Genomic DNA, 22352 nt, shown 5'->3' on the forward strand with positions numbered 1-22352 from the left:
CCTTTATGCCCTTAGCTTTGCTGATATGACGTGATCACAGCATTCAGTATTTACTGAACTCAAAGTGAAATAGAGGCTAAATGGAACTGTGAGATAATACTGATCACTTAGGAATGTGGATTCTAAGAACCTGATAGTTTGAGACTACATTTCCATTCCTTTATTGTTAAATCTTGACCTAAAGAGCTGATGTATTCCAGGAGGATGAGTAATGAATGCTATCCCATAAATCCAAACTAGTTAAGATTTATGATTTCTAAATGTGCTTTTAAGACTTGTTCAAAGTCATATTGAAGTCCAGTCAGGTTGCCTAAAATATAAACTATGGAGAGGAATGAAATATAAGATCCATCACAAAAAAATGCAGTGGTTTTGCTCCTTTAAAAAAATACTAAACTTACATTTTTTGGACATTTGAGGATAATGGTAGAAAAGAGCCCTTGTCCCATGTTGTATGTAAGTGAGCCTTAGTTTTATTTTAAGAAATGGATTTGGCAAAACTGATTTATGGCAACTGATAGAAAGGGGGTTCATTTAGTAAAGATAAGCAGGAAGGGAAGGCTGTATAAAACACTCCCCTTTGCTGAGTTTCTAGTTGGCCCTTGTCATTCATCTTGGGCTTAAATTTTATGACCAAAGATTCTATCCTTCACTTAATAAGAATACTCTTAGGACTAAAAACAAGGAGTCCACAGATGCCATTCACAGATGCCATAATTATATGTAACCCTGTCTTGGTTTCATAACTATGGAATCTTCTATCTTCTAAAACCTTATCTTGAGCAATAAATTATAATATCAAAGGTAAATAACATTCATATACGAGTTACCCACAAATATGGTTAGCGATTCTGTGAGCAAGTGTGAGAAAATAATATATCTAAAGTTAACCAATGAAATATATGCTCCGTAAAATGATTACATTCAAAATAAACCCCAATTACCTTTTATCATTTTCGAAAATCCATAGAATTCTATGAGTGTGATGTAAAATTGACATTTCCCCTCCACTTCTATTTCTGTGGTTCTAATACCATGTGCAAAGCAAAGAACTAATTTACACACACACACACACACACACACACACACACAATATTAAGGGTCTTCCATTCTTTTTGGAATATTTTTCAACCACTTTGTAGAAATGAACAAGGTCCAGCTCTGAAGTTTTAAAACTTTGGTGGTGATGTTGGCTTTTTAACTTGTGAGGAAAACGTAAAAACCTCCATTGCCTACATTTTTTGGAATACAGGGGAAAGGAAGAGGGTCTCAGAATTGTGGGTGAAGTTGGGAATAAGGTTGCCATTGACATGTGGTTGTTTCCTGCCAGGGCGAGGCTTCCTGAGACGGGTAATGGAGGGAGACTCTTTGATTTTGGCCAAATACTTCTGAATCACATGAGTGTTGGGCTTGATTAAAATTCTAAATTTTCTTTGACACTGTGGCTGATCTCTTGATCTATTTTTACTCCCGGTTCTGCTAATGTGTTTTTTCTTCCCTCCTCTGGGGGTGGTGAGTGGTCTATAAATAATACCTCATGTAGAACTTCCTCTGATCTCTGCCCTTTGTTCTCATCTTTAGTGAGCTAGGTGAGCGTTTACCTTTTCTAGGAAAACATTTTTCAATCATTAAACCTTTGGGTGAAGAATGTAGAAAAACAATTTTTTTTAACCCCACTGTTGATCTTTTCAGAAGGTTTGAAGTGAGGGAAACAGTTTTCTTTGGGTCGTAATGAATAGCAAAATGATGATTCTTTCCTTTTTTTTTTTTTTTTAACCAGTATAAGAAGAGTCTATATGTGTAATATGTGGGACGTAAAAATTGTCAAATGTGTTTTGCCTTTACTTCCATTAAACTTTTAAAAATTGATGTATATTGCTAAGCTATCAAAATGTCTAGGAGTCTTAGAAGAAGCTATGAAAGAGGGTTGTTTGCTCCAATAATAAGGATGCTAGGAGATCTGTTATTTCAGAATAGATGTGTTGTTCATTGAGCTTGCATATTTTTAAACACATGTGGAACCAGACTTTAAGGGGGAACATGTGTCAGCTGAGGAACATATATTAAAGTAAGACATAGCAACATATGCTGACCCTCTTTAGGCATTAAAGGGAAATTATATATTCATTTGACCACTTCATAGACTGTGCCTTTCAAATATTTAAGATAAATATTGGTTCATACCTGATATTTCACCTTATATAAATTTGCCTTGTGGAGATACAACAGAATTCTCACAATGGTGGCTATTACACATTGTAAGCTCTACCTACAAGGAGAATTTTGTAATGCGTATTTTTTCTACCTTATTTAAAAGATTTAGTTAAATAATTGTTCTTAAGGTTTTCATGGTTACATATAGATAGATATAAAACCAAGAGTACTTTGGTTCCTTTTGGTTTGTTTTCTTTTTCTCTAATATTAGGGAAAGGAACAGTCTAGTTCTTCTATTTAGTGTGTTTATAAATATAGGTAACACAAATTAATGATATAAATAAGCTTTGAAGACTCCACAAAAGGAGATGTTTTGGAAGTACTGGTGGGGGTGGAAATGGAAGGGTTGATGTTGCCATTTCCAAGAAGGTTAAAACACTTTTAATTGCTACTCACTAATTTCATGTTTCTAGGTGGATTAAGTTTGAAGAAAAGGTGGAACAGGGTGGGGAGAGATGGAGCAAGCCCCACGTGGCCACATTATCCCTTCACAGTTTATTTGAGCTGAGGACGTGTATGGAGAAAGGATCCATTATGCTTGACAGGGAAGCTTCTTCTCTCCCACAGTTGGTGGGTAAGTATGTTGTTTTAAGTTCCTATCATTTTTACAGCTTTTCCTGCCTATCCATGAGTCTCCATCAAAGCAGATGACTTCTAGTATAAGCAGAGTTGAATATTCTAGAACATTTATTCTTTTTCTCTTCTTATGTTATAAAACTAGTAGGATTTATTGCAGAAAATTTGGAAAATAACAGACAAATATTGAGAAGAAAATTTAAAAAGTCATTCATTATACCTCTCTCCGGTCAGTCATTATTGACATTTTGGCGTATTTCCATTCAGTTTTGTTTCTCAGTCTTCTTTCTTGTGCTTTTTGTTTTCTATGTTATTTTTTAAAAATTAAAATTTGGATCCTATTGTATGTGTACATATTTGTATTCATTTTTTCACTGATTAGCATAAAATTAATATTTTTAATAAAGGTGCCCCTTACCCCCACTCACCCTTGGCGATATTGGATTGGAAGTCTGGACACTAGATTACTCTTTGATCTTGGACATTGCACTGAACTCTGGGCCTCAGTTTTGTCATCTGTAAAATAGGGTTTAAATCCTCTACAGGAAGGAAAATAGTCTAGTTCCTGGGTTAGGGCTGATTTTGTAGATGGAAGTCAAGCTCCCTTAACTGTTTGTAGAGAAAAGTTATGTGGGGGCAATCAGTCAGCAGAACAGGGGTTAGTGGCTGAGTCAGGTCACTTTGGTGCTGAGTATCATTTGTGCAACCACCTGCAAGTCACTGAACCTCATGGTGCAGGGTGGCTTTGGCATCTTTTGCAACAATTAGTGTTGTGTAGTGCATGCTAACTCACCATGGCGAACAGCTTGGGCACACACCACTACATTCCAAACAATAGTATTTGTTTTCATTTTCTGCCAGGGCCTGGTCTAAGCTGCCTTATTACCGTTCAGATCTGGGTGCGTTGACCAACAGCACAGATGGGGTGTTCATTGAGCACACCCCGAGAAACAGGGGCAGTCACTCTGATTGTTACTCCTAGGAAAATTCCATAACCTGGTTATTCCATAACCAGGTGAACACTGGGCCTGCTTAGATGACGGCCCTTTCCCAAGGGGTCTGTAGGGTGCCTACCTTGGGATTGTGGAGAATTGGATATGGATCATGGCTCTGCAGAAAGTGACCAGTGTAAAGTTCCTGTGTAATTTCAGACTTACTGCAAAATTTCTTTGACTGTCTGTAGACAAAAGACTTGTCTATGGCATCTGAGTGTTTATAGAAAATGGGGAGGCTATAGCATTTGTATTGAAAAAAAGAGTAGTAGTCAAAGGAGGCATATATCTAGCTGATGTATATGTATTCAGTTCTTCAGAGAACTTGTTAGATTTGTGAAGAAGCTCCACAATTGTCATGCATCTGAGGTACTTAAGGTGCAAATGGGGAAGAGAGAAAGACTAAGGTGATGATGCTAGGTGGACAGAATTAATTCTCGCGTTTATTCAGCAGTGGAGTGTAAGCTTCTACAATGTGCCAGACACTGTTCCAGGCCCTGGAATTAGGTTTGCAAATCTACCACTTTGTAAATGGGTAAGTTACAAATCCATATATACGTAGGTAGTTAGAAAGTAATGTAGGAAATACTATGTAGAATTTTTCATATTTGACAGGACAGGTAAGGCCGAAATGGACAGTTGATAGATCATGAAAGATCTTGGATTATTGTACCAAGGGAAGGTGGAATCCATCTGCAAAGACAGAAGCAAATGGAAGGAATGGTTTTCTGGGTGGTTTGTTCCACTGAGTTTGTTTCATTTGATAAAGGCGGCAAGAGAGGTTTTTATCTAAAAAAATATCATGGTTAGCAAATATCAGTCCAGTTTTTGAGTGAGAATTGCATTTACTGTCTACTTGGACATTAAGAACTAATCTGGAGCAAAGACGTCTGAAATCAGACAAGTCGAGAAAAATACTATCAGATGCATAAATGCAGGGTAAAATGGAAATTAACCTTGTGACGTGGCAATGTACAGGCAATCTAGGAGGAGAATATGTGTTGTGGTTTAACGGTCACCAGAAAGGTTCCTATTAAAAAAAAAAGTCTCTCTATAGGCCACAGGCAATTGTTACTGCCTGAAATTCTACCATTTGGAGATTTCATTTCACTGAGCCCAGGGTTTGTCCTCTATTATAATATATACATTCTGCCCGACAGAGGTCATACATGAATTCCATGAGATGCAGAGTGGTGTCATAGAAAGAATGGTGGATTTAAATTTGGAGGGGGTTTAATTAATGTCTACCCCTACTAGCATGTATGACTATGGGATGCACAAAGCAATTACTTTTTAACAGTCTCAGGTTACTACTCATCTGTAAAAGTAGGATGAGCGTGGACCTTTCATAGTGGTTGTGAGAATTAAATGAGGAGGACATTAGGTGTTATTGTTACATACTTACGTGACTATCCCAGTATAAATGAGTTTATGCACATCTTTCTACATGGCACTAGCAGAGGGCTGAGTGTAGACTCAGTCAGGTAGAGAGATGCTTAGGTACTACATGAGCAGGAGAAAAGTTTCCGAAAGGTGTAGTAGATGGAGCTGGAAACAATTTAACAGCTTCTTTGCTATGCCTAGAGCTGTTCCAACAAGGGTGACAAAAGTTAAAGTTGAATATATACTTGGACTTTTCTGTAAAACTGTCTTTGGGTTCTTCATCACCAGAAAGAGCCATCTTTTGGAACTTTGGGTCCTTAGCAAATAACTGACCCTTTATATGCAGTAGAAGACAGAACCCCCCATTATATTGGAGACTCGTTAGTCAATGGCCAACAAGAGAGGTTCTGCTATTTATTACATTTATGAACGGTTCTCCAAGCTTTCTGTGTTCTCACTTTAATTTTCCATTACTTGTTATTATTGGCTGTGAACTTTTCCTGTAACCTCATGCGTTTACTTTAAAAATTGTCATTAAATTTTAAAATTACACACCAGTAGGTCACTGAAGTATCATCACCCAGTAATATGTTTGTTCTACAGTCCCCGCGGCAAACAGGAGTGAGCCAGTGCTATTATTCTGGAGTTGATAATACAGAAAAACAATTTAGAGGCAAATAAAGAGGCCAAAAAGAAAAAAAAATTCACAAGCAAAAGAAAGAAAAAAAAAGAGACCTGATTTGCAGGAGTGCGAGGAGAAGAACATGATTGAGAGAGTGTGACTGGTTGAAAAGAAATACTTAAAAGTCCTCTGAAAGAATCTAAACCTTGAAGTGGGTTAAAAACCACGAAGGAAAAGAAAAGCCCTTATTTCATTTTAAATGACAGAAGACGGCATGATAACTTGGAGTTATTGTCATTATTTGGTTATCAAAACAATTCTTTTTTAGGAGAGGAGGAAATGGAGTTGTTTAGTCTTGAATCGTGCTGATAATTCAGAGTTGAGAATTATGAATAGCTGTCTTAAGATGCATCTCTCAACGCCAGTGTTATCTCAACATACCGGAAGAAACAGTAGTAATAACGAGTGTGATTATGTCAAACAATCAATAGCAAGATTTTTATCCTTTTTTGCTACTCCTCCTTGGTGGCCTGCCTCTGAGAGACATCCCCTGGCTACAGGTGCAAAGGTCCTGTGTCATGAGCAGTGGGTGACTGTTTAAACAGGTGTTACTTCTCACACTTGCAGAAAAAAATTCAGCCTAAGTCTGATTTCTTCTCAGGAGCTCTCCTTGTTTTCTTCATGAAGAACACCTTCTTAATAGTAATAGAAAAATTTGTCCTTAAAGGTATTTCAAGGATAAATCATCATTTTCATGGATTATTTTAGTAGCTTTATTATTACTATCATCATTATAATTCTACATTTAAAGAGTGTCAGTCACAAGTGAAGCCAACTGCATCGGAATTTACCTCTGAGTTACCATCTGAGTTAAAAAAAAATTATAAGCCATTTCAGGTATTTTATAATGATGGGAAATAGATTAGGAAAATGTAGCTCTATTTTTGGAGTTCTCATTTTTATATTTAAAGGCGTTCCTGAGCTGTGGCTGTTGGCAGATGTGTTAGTCAAGTCATTTCTTGCTTTTTACACCTTTTGTATTTTCAAAATGGTAATATATTTATTTTTTTTAATCACAAATCTATGTTCATTTTTAAACAATCCAGGAAAATATAACATACAAAAATCAGAATACCATAAATCTGTTCTTTTAGGACTATCCTCCCAGCAGTTTCTCTGTACATCTGTTGACACATATGAAATTTATTTTACAAAATGGTTTCATCCTGTAGCACTTTAATCAGTCTTTTAAAACTTAAAGAGATCAAGTGAATTATCTTTCCGTGTCATTAAATATAAATATAAAATATTTAATAATCTACTACTGGGCATTTAAGTTGCCTTCAGTTTTTACGGTAAAGAAAAGTGAGCATTTTTATGCTACTTCTGTGAAACTGATGATTTCCTTAATATGGATTTCTAATGGTGCAATATGCAAAGGGCTTGAACGTAATGAAGGGTTTTGTTATGTGGTTGCCAAGTGGCCTTCAGGAAAGGTTGTGCTCGTTCTGCTGTTCTCAGCAGTACGTGGATTGCCTGTTGCACACATCCTTCTCGTCACTGGGGATTAGTCTTTTAATTTTTGCCATTTTGTAGATTAACAGATATCTCATAATTGGTTATATTTGCGTAATTTGTTTAAATTGCCTGTTAGTCTTGAAGTTGACTATATCTTGGGTCTTTGTATTTCTCTTAAGAATGTTTGTCATCTTTGGCCTTTTTTCTGTTGCATGGCCATCCTTCTGTTGGTTTGCATAAATTCTGCATATAGCAATTTTTTTTTTTTTTTTTTTTTTGGTCTCGAGCTTCCTTTTTAAATAAAGAAAAATACTGTGTGGTACGGAAAAAGATCTAAATGAAGACTCAGAAAACCTGCTTTTATTTGGGAGGTTTTGCCTCTGATTAGGCCATGTTTGTGAGCAAGTCTCCTCTCTTGCCCTCTGTTTCCTCATCTGTATAACAAGGATCTCGAACTTGATGGCTCCTGGAGATTCCTTTCAGCTCCGCTATCATCTAGAGTTGGTACATCCCCAAGTGGTAGTGCCTGTGGGATTTTGAACACTGAAGGCTTAATTTCAGTGTAGCTGTGAAATGTTACTGCCCCCTGACTTTCCTTGAAAGGATTTGTAGTTTATGTGTAAAGAGATCCCTGCCCTGTGGGCCATTTTTATGGAAACTTAATGAAGGGCGTCAGCCACACAGATGTTTTAACCTGTTCTAACTGGTGATTTCCAGGCATTCGTAATAGAGGGCCGGCTGTGCATATATATGGATCAGTTTGAGATTACAGGGGAGAGAAAGAACAGAGGGAGGCTCTGCCAGGAAGGGTAGATAAGAAACACTTTAATCCACAACCTTGGAATTAGAGTAGGAGTTTGGTAACACAGCAGATATGCTGGGACTGTTTATTTATTTTTGTGGTTCTTCTGTAAAATGAAGTTTCCACATTGAACGATACTTAAAGGGAATGTAGAGGGGTTGTGTCAGTAGCACCTATTTATTTGACTGTGGAACAAAGTTAATTCTATTACAGGATCAGTTAAAAATACTCAGAGCTAATGGCCACTGTCAAACGAAAACATTCCCATGGGAGAAACTCTTCCTGCCATGCCCAGGCTCCCCACTAAGTGGTCTAGCATTAAGAGACATTTATGACATCTGTGTAAGACATATGGTAGAAAATTCTGGATTCAGTCTGCTTGGTTCCCAAATAGTTGATTGCATACTGTGTAAATCGTTAGTTTCTAGCCGTGCCTCATGAGGCCAGTTCTGAGTGCTTGCTTGATCAGGATGAACTTCTGAGAGGTGCCACCATGCCCACGCAAAGCCTCTTGCGTATTTGTAAATTCTCTTTACAAAAGGATGGGAATGCTTGAGAGACACTCTTATCCTACCAGCACCTATCAATTTTCTTGTCAGACTTTTATAAAAGGAGAGCTTTTGTTTTCTTCTCCACTTTTGGACACTGAGAAATTTGCCCAAGAGGAAATTATTGATGTGCTAGATGCACCCGTGCACTTGAACAGGTAGGCATGGGACACACTGTTCGGGTTCTGTGAAGGGGACAAAAGCTCTAACTGCATACAGTGAGGTAGCATCCTGCCGTTGCCTATCTTGCACAGATTTTGTGATATTTTGTCCTGAACCCTGTTTTGGGCAGAGGAAATGTCGACCTGTGATGTGACAGTAAGGTAGGGTGCACCAGGTTACATTTATGCTATACTGTTGCATACGTTGTATGCTGACTTGTGAGAAAAAGGATTTCTTGTTTTCTATTAGAGTAAAACTTTCCCTTCAGCAGAGCCACCCATGGAGCAATTTCTATGAAACACAGTCATCTTTTCTAGTTAAAATCATTCTTTAAAAAAGAGCTAATATAAATTTTAATATTTTTAATAGTAAGACTAAGATATTAAAATTTCATAGAAAATTCAGGTCAAGTTATACTTCAAAATGACTAATGGTTTATATTAGAAAGGCTTTAGATGGATCTAAACGAAGAATAACCCTCCCTTCTTAGAAAAGACTAAGGCATAATTTTATAGTTTAATCTTTCTTTCATTGGATTAATTGGTGTTCAAATAACCCGATATAGGGAAAGGTACTGTTTTCCTTTACTTGGTCCTATTTACTTGGTCCTATTATAAAGAAACAGCAACATTACAGGAGAATTTGAGGAAATAGATTTAAAAAATCAGTAATGTCACTACTTTAAATTTTATATATTCTTAAGTTTTTTTCATATCATTTATATTTCTGGCACACTTGATATAGCATACATGAAATTTTCTAATCTTTTTTCTCGTAATTGAAAAATGTAAATTACTAACTTATTGTGCTACTCATAAAAGAATGTTATCTACGCGAATTCAGTATTAACTGGACTTGGAAAAAAATGAACAAGACAGTTTTTCTCTAAAACTATAATTACTGTAATATTTATAATTTTCTCATTAATTAATGCCAGTGTCACTGTTTGTTTACCCTTCACGTAAAGTGGGAAGTTGGAAATTTGGAAAATAGTATATTGATATTAAATCTGAGGATGACATCTATAAAGTTAGAGTAAAAAATTAACTTCATGGTCTTCTGACGGAGTTTTTGTTTTTTGTTTTGTTTTTGTATCAGAGATGATTGTTGACCATCAGATTGAGACAGGCCTTTTGAAACCTGACCTTAAGGATAAGGTGACCTATACTTTGCTCCGAAAGCACCGGCATCAAACCAAGAAATCCAACCTTCGATCCCTGGCTGACATTGGGAAGACAGTCTCCAGTGCAAGTAGGATGTTTGCGAACCCTGATAATGGTAATGCAGGGGCCGACTGGCTGCTGCTGTCTGTACCAGTCTCACTTTTATCCATCTCTTGTCATCTCTCTTTTTTTTTTTTTTAACCTCTCTCCATGTTTCTTCTTTTCTCAAGTTCATATGCCACAGCCATTTCATAATAACACTTTTTATCCAGTTGGGCAGGTTTGCAGTCCTGTTGGAAAGATTTCAGCAGTTATTGTAGTCTGCAAATGCCAAGATGCCTTGCTTGCTCCATATATCTCTACTTTGATTGAGAAGGTTTGGTAATAATGCTACGATGAAACAACTGAATATTTGAGATGAATCAGCAAACTTGTAGATTATTGAGTACATCAAGGAATATACTTTCAATATGGTGGTTTGTCAGAAGTAGGAGGACAGACTAAGATATGATGCTCTGAAATCTCTTATTGTGAAGTATTTGCTTGATTTGATATGTGAGCTGCTGTCCGGCTTATACATGATCATTCATCAAAATAAGGCTCACTATTATTTTTCTACTTAAAAAAAAAAAATCTCTTTTGTTGTATGATAATGATAGCTAGATGTGAGAATAATGATTCAAGGTGGGATAGTAACCCCATTTACATACCATGTTTCCCTGAAAATAAGACCTAGCTGGGCCATCAGCTCTAATGCGTCTTTTGGAGCAAAAATTAATATAAGAGTTGGTCTTATTTTACTGTAATATAAGACCGGGTCTTATATTTTATAATATTATAATATAATATAATATAATTAATGTAATATAATAAATATATATTAATATATTAATACAACAATATATTAATAATATATTATATATTGTATAATAATATAATTATGTAATAATAATTATATAATAAGATAATATAATAATAATATAATGATATAAGTTATATTAATAATATAAAAGACCAGGTCTAATATAATACAATATAATATAATACCCGATCTTATATTAATTTTTTCTCCAAAAGACACATTAGAGCTGATTGTCTGGCTAGGTCTTATTTTTGGAGAAACAGGGTAGCAATAGGAAAGGCACTATGTCTTACTTATGCTCTGTTTTTCATTTCCCAGAGTTTTCTGTAAAGTGTCTATCTTCTGTATCATTACCTTTGTTTCAAATAAATTTCATGATTGGATGCAATCTGAGAGGGAGAAGTTAATTTCCGTGAAGTATGAAACATGAAGGCACGGTGGAACGAGTTGCTAAGCATTGAGCTGGTGGAAGTAGGTCTCTCCCATTCCACCCTTTTTAGCATTAAGAGAAATGAGCAGATAAGGGAGCTTCTACTTCTACTTCATGGCCATCAGCTGCATTTTCAGAATAACATAAAACATACTGCCATGGAAAAGGTGGGCTAAATGAATTGTATGAACTGAATTCTAACTCAGTTGTTTCGTTTCTGGAAAATTGGGTTTTCTGACTAAATATTAAAATTAGTGGTAGTCTGGAAGAAAGCTTACCCTTGGCAAACTTTCTCTGGAATATTTTCGAACCATTCCATCATTGTAGTTTCTATAAGAGTGTTTAGTCCTTAAATAGAACCAAATGAGAAGTTCAGTCTTATTGAGTGGCTTATATATTGATTTAACTGCTGCCATAAATTTTTTAAGAAGCAAAATTGATTATAAATAAATACTTAAAATAGAAATGCTATTTATAAAAAGCATTCACAAAAGAAATCATCTAATTTAGAACATTCCTACTACAATTTGATGGTTCTGCCATTACCTGGAATATTGATGCTGACGGGAAATATTTTTTTTTTTTAATTTTTATTTTTTTAATTGTATTTTTGAAGAGAGGTGTTGTTTAATGGCTGCAAAGCTTATGGGGTAAACAGTTTATTATAACTGATGTCACAGATATTTCATTTTAAAAGCAACCCATGTTTTTAAAATTATGGCAATTAAAGTAAAAATCTGTCTTTTATGTCTTATTTATTATCCTCGCTCTCACATGAAATTAAATTCTATGATTTGGAGATTTTTTTTTTAATCACGAAGCTGGTGGTAGTATAAAGAAGCAAGAAAGTGCATTATTTTCAAATATTGATATATTTGCAAAGAGAAGAGGAATGAATATAGTAGGTTGAGCGTGCCTTCAACTAGGATGGTGTGAGCTTCATTTTCATGGAAGTGCAGGCAGAGTAGAAATTAGGAACAGATGGGTCTTGGGAGGCTAGTATTTTGTACTTTAGGAGAAAGCATTTGGATGTGGAATACAACTAATTAGTTGATATCACTCATCACTCAGTCTTTTATCCTATCAGTAGATCTTTGTACTTCAGAGGAAAGTTGAAATTGCTTTTGTCATTCACCTTTTCTCTCGTGAAATCTTATCTATGCTAGGCAGAATGCAAATGGGAAGGCCAGGCACTTCTTTTCCTTTCCAGCTCTTCAGCTGATCAGCTTACACCCTGAAGCATGGAATATGATTAGGCCTTTTAAGACATGTTATTATTGGCCTTTGTGTTACCTAACTCCTTTTACATTTCCAGAGGTAAGGTTTGGCTTTGAGAGATTTTATAGGAATGAATTTGTGCCTCCATGACACATTATTATGAATGATCAAATGGCAAATTTTTGGTTTTCTAGAAGCACTTATTCTTATAAGTTTATACAGTTACCTTTGTATATTAGGGTTTAGTTAATATTTTAAACATTATGAAATGTTCTTAGAATAAATTTCTAAAATAAAGAGTTATAGAACTGTTACTACTATTTTACTAAAACAGAAACTTCTATTTATTATAATTAGAGCTAGGTTCTAATATGCCCATGTGAAACCTAGATAAATTGAAGTCACTCAGTCTTCTATCGTAGGCTACAAAATAGACCGAATGACACTGTCAACTTTAGTTATGAGAGCAACAATGTATATAATAGCTAAAATTTATGAAGATACTTTAGAACTGGAAATGTTTTCATTTTGCACTGGTGTGCTGGAGCCACCTTTTAGGCTGGAGCCATCTCTTACCTACTCATAAGAGCCAATCATCAGGAATTTTGTGAGCTGGTTATTAAACATAGATACTATTAAAAATTAAGTTATATAAATAAACAAATAATTATATTAAAACTAACGGTGATAAATACTCAAAATCGCTCACTTCCTACTTATTTTTGTGCATTTTACTGTAGTCTACGCTGTTGAGGTTATTTACGTCTTTTGTGTTTATATGGTAGAAATACTATAAAATGATATGCTACTGTGCATCTCTTCCCAATTCTTCATTCAGTGACTTCATATTAGTAATTTGAAATCAGCCACGATGGTAGTATTTACACCATAGAAATCAGCAGAGGCTATAAATCAGAGCTTGATTTTTGTTAATTGTCTCTAGACTTTATAAAATTATGGAGAAAATGATAATCATGCAGATTCAACTTAAAAGTACATAATGTCTATAGCTGTTGTCTTAGTCAGCTTGGCTACTATAACAAATTACCATAGATTGGGTGGTTTAGACAACATTTATTTCTCATAGTTCTGGAGGCTGGGAAGTCCAAGATCAAGGTGCTGCAGAGTTGGTTCTTGGTGAGGGCCTTCTTCTTGACTTGTAGATGGCTGCCTTCTCATTGTATTTTCAAATGGCAGAAAGAGATTATCTTGTTCTCCTGTCTTTTTTTATAAGGGCACTAATTCCATTCCAGAAGGCTCTGCTCAATTACCTTCCAAAGACCCCATCTCCTAATATCATCCCTTGGGGGTTAGGATTTCAACATACGAATTTCCAGAGGATACAAACGTTCAGTTCATGCCAGCTGTTAAAATGTGAATAGCACAAAGAATTGAGAAAATATTATTCTGGTATTTAAAAATGATTATCCAGTGTAGCAAAGGAGTCACTGACATCATTGACAAAGAGTGAAGTCTGACATACGTCTTCATTGTTTTGCTTTTGTCTTACCTGTTAGCATATATGATGATGGATGTTTAACAGGGATGTTTGAACTGTGCTTGCTTGCCAATTGCCACTATAAATTGGCTACTGATAAAAGAGTTCATTAAAAATCAACAAAAGCATTCTATATGCAATTTACAAAAGTATATTTTATTATTATTTATATGTGTGCTGCACATCCTTTATATCAGCAAAATTTATTACACACACACACACACACACACACACACACACACACACACGTACTTTTTTTTCACCTGGAGAGCTGGTTTTCAAACATTTACCAGTCCAGTCACTGTCTATCCATAGCTGAAGATTCACTCTCATGCTTAGGGTCCTCCTGTAGCTTGAGGTTCAAGATGATTTAGTGTTTCTAAAAAGAAATGAAAACCATTTTTATTTGTAATAAATTAGGAAAAAATCCGGCTAGCTTCCAAGATGTTAATTATTGTGAAATTGCCACTTGTCTGAGGCATCTGTGCATTCGGATGGACATGTCTACCAGGTATGAATTTTTAGGCAAGTGCTATAATTTCTCAATATATTAATTGAGGCATTTCTATAGAGGTAGTGTTGTATGAAGAAAGTAATGAGGTTACCATTTCCTCTGGTGTTGAATTTCCTTTACTTCTTCTATGTCTCACTATTGTTTTAGATTGAACCACATGAAATTGCCATTTTTGTGGGTAAGATAAAGTTGACTAATTGGTAATTTTATATAGTTCTGTTTAATAATTTGGTATGAGATACTTAGGTAATAGTTCTGTATCAGTGTGGTTTACTATGAAAGAATGATATTTCAGCCCAGGAACGTTCCTTGGTAATAGTTAAAAGTCAAGTAAGATGTATTCAGTTTGTTTTTTATTAGAAAGTGAAGTAAATGTTTATACTTAATTGGTATTCATTCAATAAAAATTTCGTAAGATGTTTATGACAAGATTACCTGATAACTCTGTTTTAAAAAGTTTATAGTAGGATGATCAGATTTTAAAAAATATTACTTCCCATTTAATCTGTATGGTCTAAGCTTACAAAAGATGAATGGGACCTGACTTTAGGATCAAGATCAGCTGGGAACCTTGATTTGAGTATTCAGCTTCACTACCTTTGTGGAAATTTGGGCAAAGCCATCATCAGTTTGTCCCTGTTCTTTTCTTGGCTTCTTCGTTTTTTTCCTCACTAAATATCATAAAAATCAGTTCCTAGCCTTTCTTGGTCTGAGAGTACAGATGTCCTTCATTGGAAAATTACTTTGGTTATCCAATCAGACCTAGACTTTGAATTTCATTTTTCCCTAATACAATTTTGTAACCCCATTTTTCATTAGTATGTTTTTCAATAAAATATTTGAAAGGTAATTTAACTCTTGTTTTGATGTCTGTAAAACAGAGACAATGGGAATTAAATGAGATAATGTATGTAAAATGTTTGGACTGGTAACTGGCACATAGTAGTCACTCAACAAATGACATTAAATTACATATAATATGTTTAAACACAATTAAGAAAGTCTCATGTTTAGTAAGAGTTTCTGCAATGATATTTGCTCTGTACCTTACTGCTTTGGAAGAAACTCATGGATATAGTGCTGATTTGTTTCTTCTGCTTTTTGGGGATTGACACCAATATTGTTTCATCACCAGTGGGAGAGGACGGAGCCCTTTCTCTTTATAGCCCTCTTATAGAACATCTGTCCACATCATTGATTTCACTTTTTGCTAACTAGCTATCAGGGAAACCCTAAACCACACTGAGAATCTGAGACTTACATGAGGACTTGGGAAAATGTGGCAGCTCCATGCCAGGCAGCCAGTTCTAGGCCTCGCACTGCTTCCTCCATGCTTTTTCCTGGTGCGATATGATGTCTTCTGTATTTACTAGGATACAGACTACTCCTGATTGAGCCTCTGGATTTTGTCTTCAATTCACCTTTTTTTCTTTTTTCTATTAAGTATGAGAAATGCGATCAGTTTACCCCCACCACTCATTGCCACCACTTACCCTCTTTCTGGATTCCTCTTTTCAAAGTTATGCACCAGGCAGAATGCTGCTTCCTAGCCTCTCTCTCACGCTGCTGTTTTTGACATAAGCACACAACAACTTGAGGTATTTTTAACAGTATAACCTATTGCTACAGCAAGATAGTGGGTAACAACATAGAATGAACAATGGAAAGAAATCTTTTTTGTTTTGTTCATCGTAATTCCGGGCCCCATTGAAATGTCAGTGGGATTAGCTAGGCGCTTGTTGCTTTAGATCTGATTTAAGATTAGGTATATTCAAGCTATTTATTGTGGATATTAGATTAAGCTGACTAGATGCTGGCATGTGGTGGATCGGGCTGGGATCATTGCCAGGTCTGGCAGCTTCCTCAATTCTCTTTAGAATTCTTAGTGTTATTCTGGGTTTTGGATTTCAGCTTTTCCCAATTGTCTCTGGCTGGGTGATTCTACTTTGTGGCTCCCCTTCTCCCCATATCCTTTAATTCAGAACTGGTCCCTGAATCGGCGGGTAAGGCGACATTTCCCTAACTTCCCTCAAAGATTCTGTTTCTCTGAAGCAGGCTGTCATGCTTCTCCAGTTCTGAGATGGGTCAGTTAACAGGCTCACACCACTTTAAAATGGATGAGTCATCTTGCCAGGTGCCTTTCTGCATCTAGTCAGCTCTCTCCAAAAACCAACAACACCCATCCATCTGTTTTGTTCAGGACTCTTAATTCTGCATTCAGTTGCGCAGCATAGATGAATGCCCTGGCCAGAACCCAGTGAACGATCAAGTTCTTCTCAGCCTTCGATTAAATGAGACAATCCATGGAAAGTTTTTAGAAAAGTATCTGAATGAAAGTGTTTCCTAATAACAATAATTATTAGCATTGTTTTTATTATATTTCTAAGTCATCTATCAGACCCCATTCTTATCTTTCTTTTCCCCAGGTAAGTGACTGATCTTCCAGATTTATAATGTTCAAATCTTTAAATAAACAACAATACATTTTTTACCAAGTGTCATTCTCTCCTAGTGTTTGGTATTATATTCTGTTCTATATGACAATGAAGAGTCAGGCGTAAGAGATGTAACAAAAGTGAGTATTTAGATTTTGACATTAATGGCCTACTTTATAATCTTGAAGACATGGTATTATGTTTTCCAAAGACTTCATTCTAATCCTAGGCTAACAGTAAGCACTGATTTTGAACAATTTACATAGTCATCTTGAGCCTTAGTTTTTATATTTATCAAATTAGTGTAGTAATGTATGCAGCCAGGAGTGAATAAGGTACCTTTGTGAAAGTAGTTAATAAGTATAACGTGAGCTACAACTGTAAGGAACAGCTATGATTCAGGAGTACTTTAAGGGGCAAATTCAGTGCCTTTCAGATTTAAAACTGAGGACAGAGCTTCAATTTCCCATCATTATTTTGTATTCTATTATTTTCTGAGTCTCTTAGTGTTTTTCTTTTACTACCTAATATATTAAAACATTCTTGGAGGTTTATTTTTATTTATTTTATTTTTAAAAGATTTTTATTAAAATATAGCTAACATACAATATTATGTTCGTTTCAGGTGTTAACACCGTAACACCATAGTTATTTTACATTTGTACACCTAAAGAAGTGATCACCATGATAAGTCCAGCAACCATCTGACATTGTAGTATGCTATCACAATATTATTGACTATATTCCCTGTGCTGTACATTACATCCCCATGACTTATTCATTTTATATATGAACATTTTATTACCCTGTACCTTTTCCCCTCTTTTTAAAAATTTTTTGATTACAGTTGACATTCAATTTTATTTTGTATTAGTTTCAGGTGTACAGTGTAACGGTAGACATTTATGTAATTTACAAAGTGATCCCCCTTCCTAGTCTAGTGCCAACCTGGCACCATACGTAGTTGTTACCACATTAATGACCACATTCCCTGTGCTTTACTTTATATCCCCGTGACTATTTCATAACTACCAATTGGTATTTCTTAATCCCTTCACCCCTTTCACTATGCCCCCAAACCTCCCTCCCATCTGGCAACAATCAATTTGTTCTCTGTATTTATGAGTCTGTTTCTGTTTTGTTTAATTTATTTTGTTCTTTAGATTCCACATATAAGTGAGATCATATGTTATTTGTCTTTCCCTGTGTGACTTATTTCACTTAGCATAATACCTTCTTCAGGTCCATCCATGTTGTTGCAAATACTAAAATTTCATTCTTTTTTATAATCAAGTAATATTCCATTTCAATAATCTTCTTCTTCATATAAAGAAGAAGAATAGATCACTTCTTCTTTATTCAGTCATCTATTGATGGGTACTTAGGTTGCTCCCGTAGCTTGACTATTATAAATAATGCTGCAATGAACATAGGTGTGCATGTATTTTTTCAAATTAGTGCTTTGGATTTCTTTGAATACATATGCAGAAGTGAAATTGCTGGGTCATAAGGTATTTCAATTTTTAATTTTTTTTAGGAACTTCAGTACTGTTTTCCATAGCGGCTGCACCAATTTGCAATCCCACCAATAGTGCATGAGGGTTCCCTTTTCTCCACGTCCTCACCAACGTTTGTTTGTTGATTTATTGATGATGGCCGTTTTGACAGCTATGAGGTGATATCTCACTGTGGTTTTAATTTCCATTTCTCTGATGATTAGTGACCTTGAGCCTCTTTTCATGTCTTTTGGTCATGTTTATGTCCTCTTTAGAGAAATGTTTATTCAGGTCCTCTACCCATCTTTTAATTGGGTTGTTAGTTTTTTTGGTGTTAAGTTGTGTGAGTTCTTTATAAATTTTGGCTATTAACCCCTTATTGGGTGTCTCATTGGCAAATACCTTCTTCCTTACAGTAGGTTGTTTATCCTTTTTGTTGATGGTTTCATTTGCTATGCAAATCTTTTTAGTTTGATGTACCCATTTCTTTAATTTTACTTTTGTTTCCCTTGCCTCAGGAGACATATCAGAAAAAATACTACTAAGAGCAATATGAGAAAGTTTACTACCTATGTTTTCCTCTAGGAGTTTTATGGTTTTGGGTGTTAACATTTAAGTCTTTAATCCATTTTGAGTTTATTCTTGTATATGGTGTAAGAAGGTGGTCTAGTTTCATTTTTTTTTTTTTGCATGTATCTGTCCAGTTTTCTCAGTACCATTTATAGACTCTTTACCCCATTGTATATTCTTTTCTCCTTTGTCATAGATTAATTGACCATATAGATGTGGATTTATTTTGGGGCTCTCTATTCTATTTCATTGATCTGTGTGTTTGTTTTTATTTCAGTACCATGCTGTTTTGATTACTGTAGACTTACAGTATAGTTTGGCATCAGGTGTTGTGATACCTCTCACTTTGTTTTTTTTCCTTAAGAAAGTGGTGGCTATTTGGGGTCTTTTGTGGTTCCATGTAAATTTTAGGATTATTTGTTCTAGTTTTATGAAGAATTCTATTACTATTTTGATAGGGATTGCATTGAATCTATACCTATCTTGCTTTGGGGTGTATGGACATTTGGACAATTCTTCCTATCCATGAGCATGGTATGTGCTTCCATTTATTTGTATCTTCCTCAGTTTCTTTCTTCAACGTCTTCTTTCTGAGTACAAATGTTTTACCTCTTTGGTTAAACCTGTTCTTTGGTATTTCATTTTTTTTGATGCAATTGCAAATGGGATTGTTTTCTTAATTTTTGTGATAATTCATTCTTGGTGTATAGAAATGCAACTGATTTCTAAATATTAATTTTATATCCTGCTACATTACTGAATTCATTTATCAGTTCTAATAGTTTTTTGGTGGAATCAGGGTTCTCTATGTATAGTATCATGTTATCTGTAAATAATGACAGTTTTTTGTCTTCCTTTCTAATTTGGATACCTTTTATTTCTTTTTCTTGTCTGATTGCTGTGGTTACGACTTATAATACTGTGTTGAATAAAAGTGGTGAAAGTGAACATCTTTGTCTTGTTCCTGATCTTAAGGAAAATTAGCTTTTCCTGTTAAGTATGATGTTAGTGGTGGGTTTGTCATATGTGGCCTTTATTAAGTTGAGATATATGCTCTCTATTCTTACTTTGGTGAGAGTTTTTATCATAAATGGTTGCTGGATTTTGTCAAATGCTTTTTCTGCATCTATTGATATGATCATATGATTTTCATCTTTCATTTTGTTTATGAGGTATATCATATTAATTGATTTGTGTATATTTAATTAACCTTGTGTCCCAAGAATGAGTCTCACTTGATCATAGTAAATGATCTTTTTAAAATATTGCTAAATTTTGTTTGCTAATATTTTATTGAGGATTTTTACATCTATGTTCATCAGGGATATAGATCTGTAATTTTTTTTTTTTTTTTTTTTTTGTAATGTCTTTGTCTGGCTTTGGAATCAGGATAATGGTGGCTTCATATAATGAGATTGGTATCCTTTCATCCTCTTGAATTATTTGGAATAGCTTGAGAAGTTTAGATGTTAATTCTTCTTTGAATGTTTGGTAAAATTCACCTGTGTTTGCTTTGTCCCATAGATTTTGGGTCATTGTGTTTTATTTTCGTTTGTCTCAAGGTATCTTTTAGTTTATTCCTTGATCTCATTGTTAACCCTTTCATTATTTAGTAGTATGTTGTTTAGCCTCCATGTGTTTGTGTTTTTTAGATTTTTTTTTCTTGTAATTGATTCTAGTTTCATACCACTGTGATCAGAGACTTAAGATGATTTCAGTCTTCTTAAATTCATTGAGACTTGTTTTATGGCCTAACATGTGGTCTATCTTGGAAGATGTTTTATGTGCACTTGAAAAGAATGTATATTCTGTTGCATTGGGATGAAATGCTATAAAAAATATCTGGTCTAGTGTGTCATTTAAGGCCGCTGTTTTCTTGTTAATATTCTGCCTGGAAGATCCATCAATCATGTGTTAAAAGCCTCTACAATGATTGTATTACTGTAGCTCTCTCCCTTTATGTCAGTCAATATTTGCTTTATATATTCAAGTGCTCCTGTGTTAAGTGCATAAATGTTTACCAGGGTTATATCCTCTTGTTGGATCGATCCCTTTATCATTAAGTAATTTCATTCTTTGTCTCTTATTATAGTTTTGTTTTAAAGTCTATTTTGTCTGATATAAGTATTGATACTCCAGCTTTTGTTTTTCCATTTCCATTGCATGAAATATCTTTTTCCATCTCTTTCAGTCTATGTGTCTTTCGAAGTGGCTCTCTTGTAGACAGCATATGTATGGGTCTTGGCTTCTTATCCATTCAGCTACCCTATGTCTTTTGATTGGAGCATTTAATCCTTTTACATTAAAAGTAATTGTTAATTGCCATTTTATTATATATATATATATATATTTTTTTTTTTTTTCCTGCCCTTTCTACTTCTTAAAGAAGTTCCTTTAACATTTCTTGTAATACTGGTTTGGTGGTGGTTTACTCCTTTAGCTTTTTCTTGTCTGAGAAGCTCTTTATCTCTCCTTCAAATTGAAATGATAGACTTGCTGCATAAAGTACTCTTGGTTGTATGTCCTTGCTTTTCATCACTTTGAATATTGAGTGCCAATCCCTTCTAGCCTGCAAAATTTCTGTTGAGATATCAGCTGACAGTCTTATGGGAACTCCCTCATAAGTAACCAGTTACCTTTCTCTTGCTGCTTTTAGGATTCCCTCTTTGTCTTTAATCTTTGACATTTTAAATATAATGTGTCTTTGTGTGGGCCTCCTTGGGTTCTTCTTGCTGGGGACTGCGCTTCCTGGACTTGTCTATCTATTTCCTTTGCCAGGTTAGGAAAGTTTCCATTCATTATTTCTTCAAATAGATTCTCAATCCGTTGTTCTCGCTTCTCCTTCTGGTATCCCTTTGATGCGCATATTGTTATGCATGATGTCCCAGAGGGCCTTCAAACTATCATTTTTTTAAATTGTTTTTTCCTTTTGCTGTTCCAATTGAGTGTTTTCTGCTCCTTCTCATCAAATTACTTATTTGGTTCCCTGCTTCATCTAACTTGCTATTGATTCCTTCTAGTGTATTGTTTATTTCAGTTATTCTTCATTTCTGACTGTTTTCTTATAGTTTCTGTGTACTTTTTTTTAATGCTTACTATCTCTTTGTTGAAATTTTCACTCAGTTCCTTAAGCATCCTTATAACCAGTGTTTTGAACTCTGTATCTGATAGATTGCTTGCCTCTATTTTGGTTACTTCTTTTTCTGGTGTTTTCTCCTATTCTTTCATTTACGACTTTTTTGGTTTGTTTGTTTCCTCATTTTGGCTGCCTCTCTGTGTTTGTTTCTATAGATTAGGTAGATCTGCTTCTTCTTGCATTCTTGGCCAGGTAGACTTATATAGTAGGTGT

At 35.0% G+C, this 22352-nt stretch overlaps 1 protein-coding gene across 11 annotated transcripts in view; it reads left to right on the forward strand.

Moving 5' to 3' along the window:
- SLC4A4 (solute carrier family 4 member 4) overlaps positions 1-22352 on the forward strand; it is a 348583-nt gene that overhangs the window by 161950 nt on the left and 164281 nt on the right. For 8 of the 11 annotated variants that reach the window (XM_033105862.1, XM_033105858.1, XM_033105865.1 and 5 more), the window contains 2 exons: positions 2628-2788; positions 9916-10095. In XM_033105862.1, the coding sequence (XP_032961753.1) occupies positions 2628-2788; positions 9916-10095 (341 nt within the window). The remainder of the gene's footprint in view (positions 1-2627; positions 2789-9915; positions 10096-22352) is intronic. The other 3 variants (XM_033105861.1, XM_033105867.1, XM_033105864.1) reach the window with 1 other exon arrangement.

The sequence above is a fragment of the Rhinolophus ferrumequinum genome, chromosome 5, assembly GCF_004115265.2.
Source record: "Rhinolophus ferrumequinum isolate MPI-CBG mRhiFer1 chromosome 5, mRhiFer1_v1.p, whole genome shotgun sequence".
Lineage (NCBI taxonomy): Eukaryota > Metazoa > Chordata > Mammalia > Chiroptera > Rhinolophidae > Rhinolophus > Rhinolophus ferrumequinum.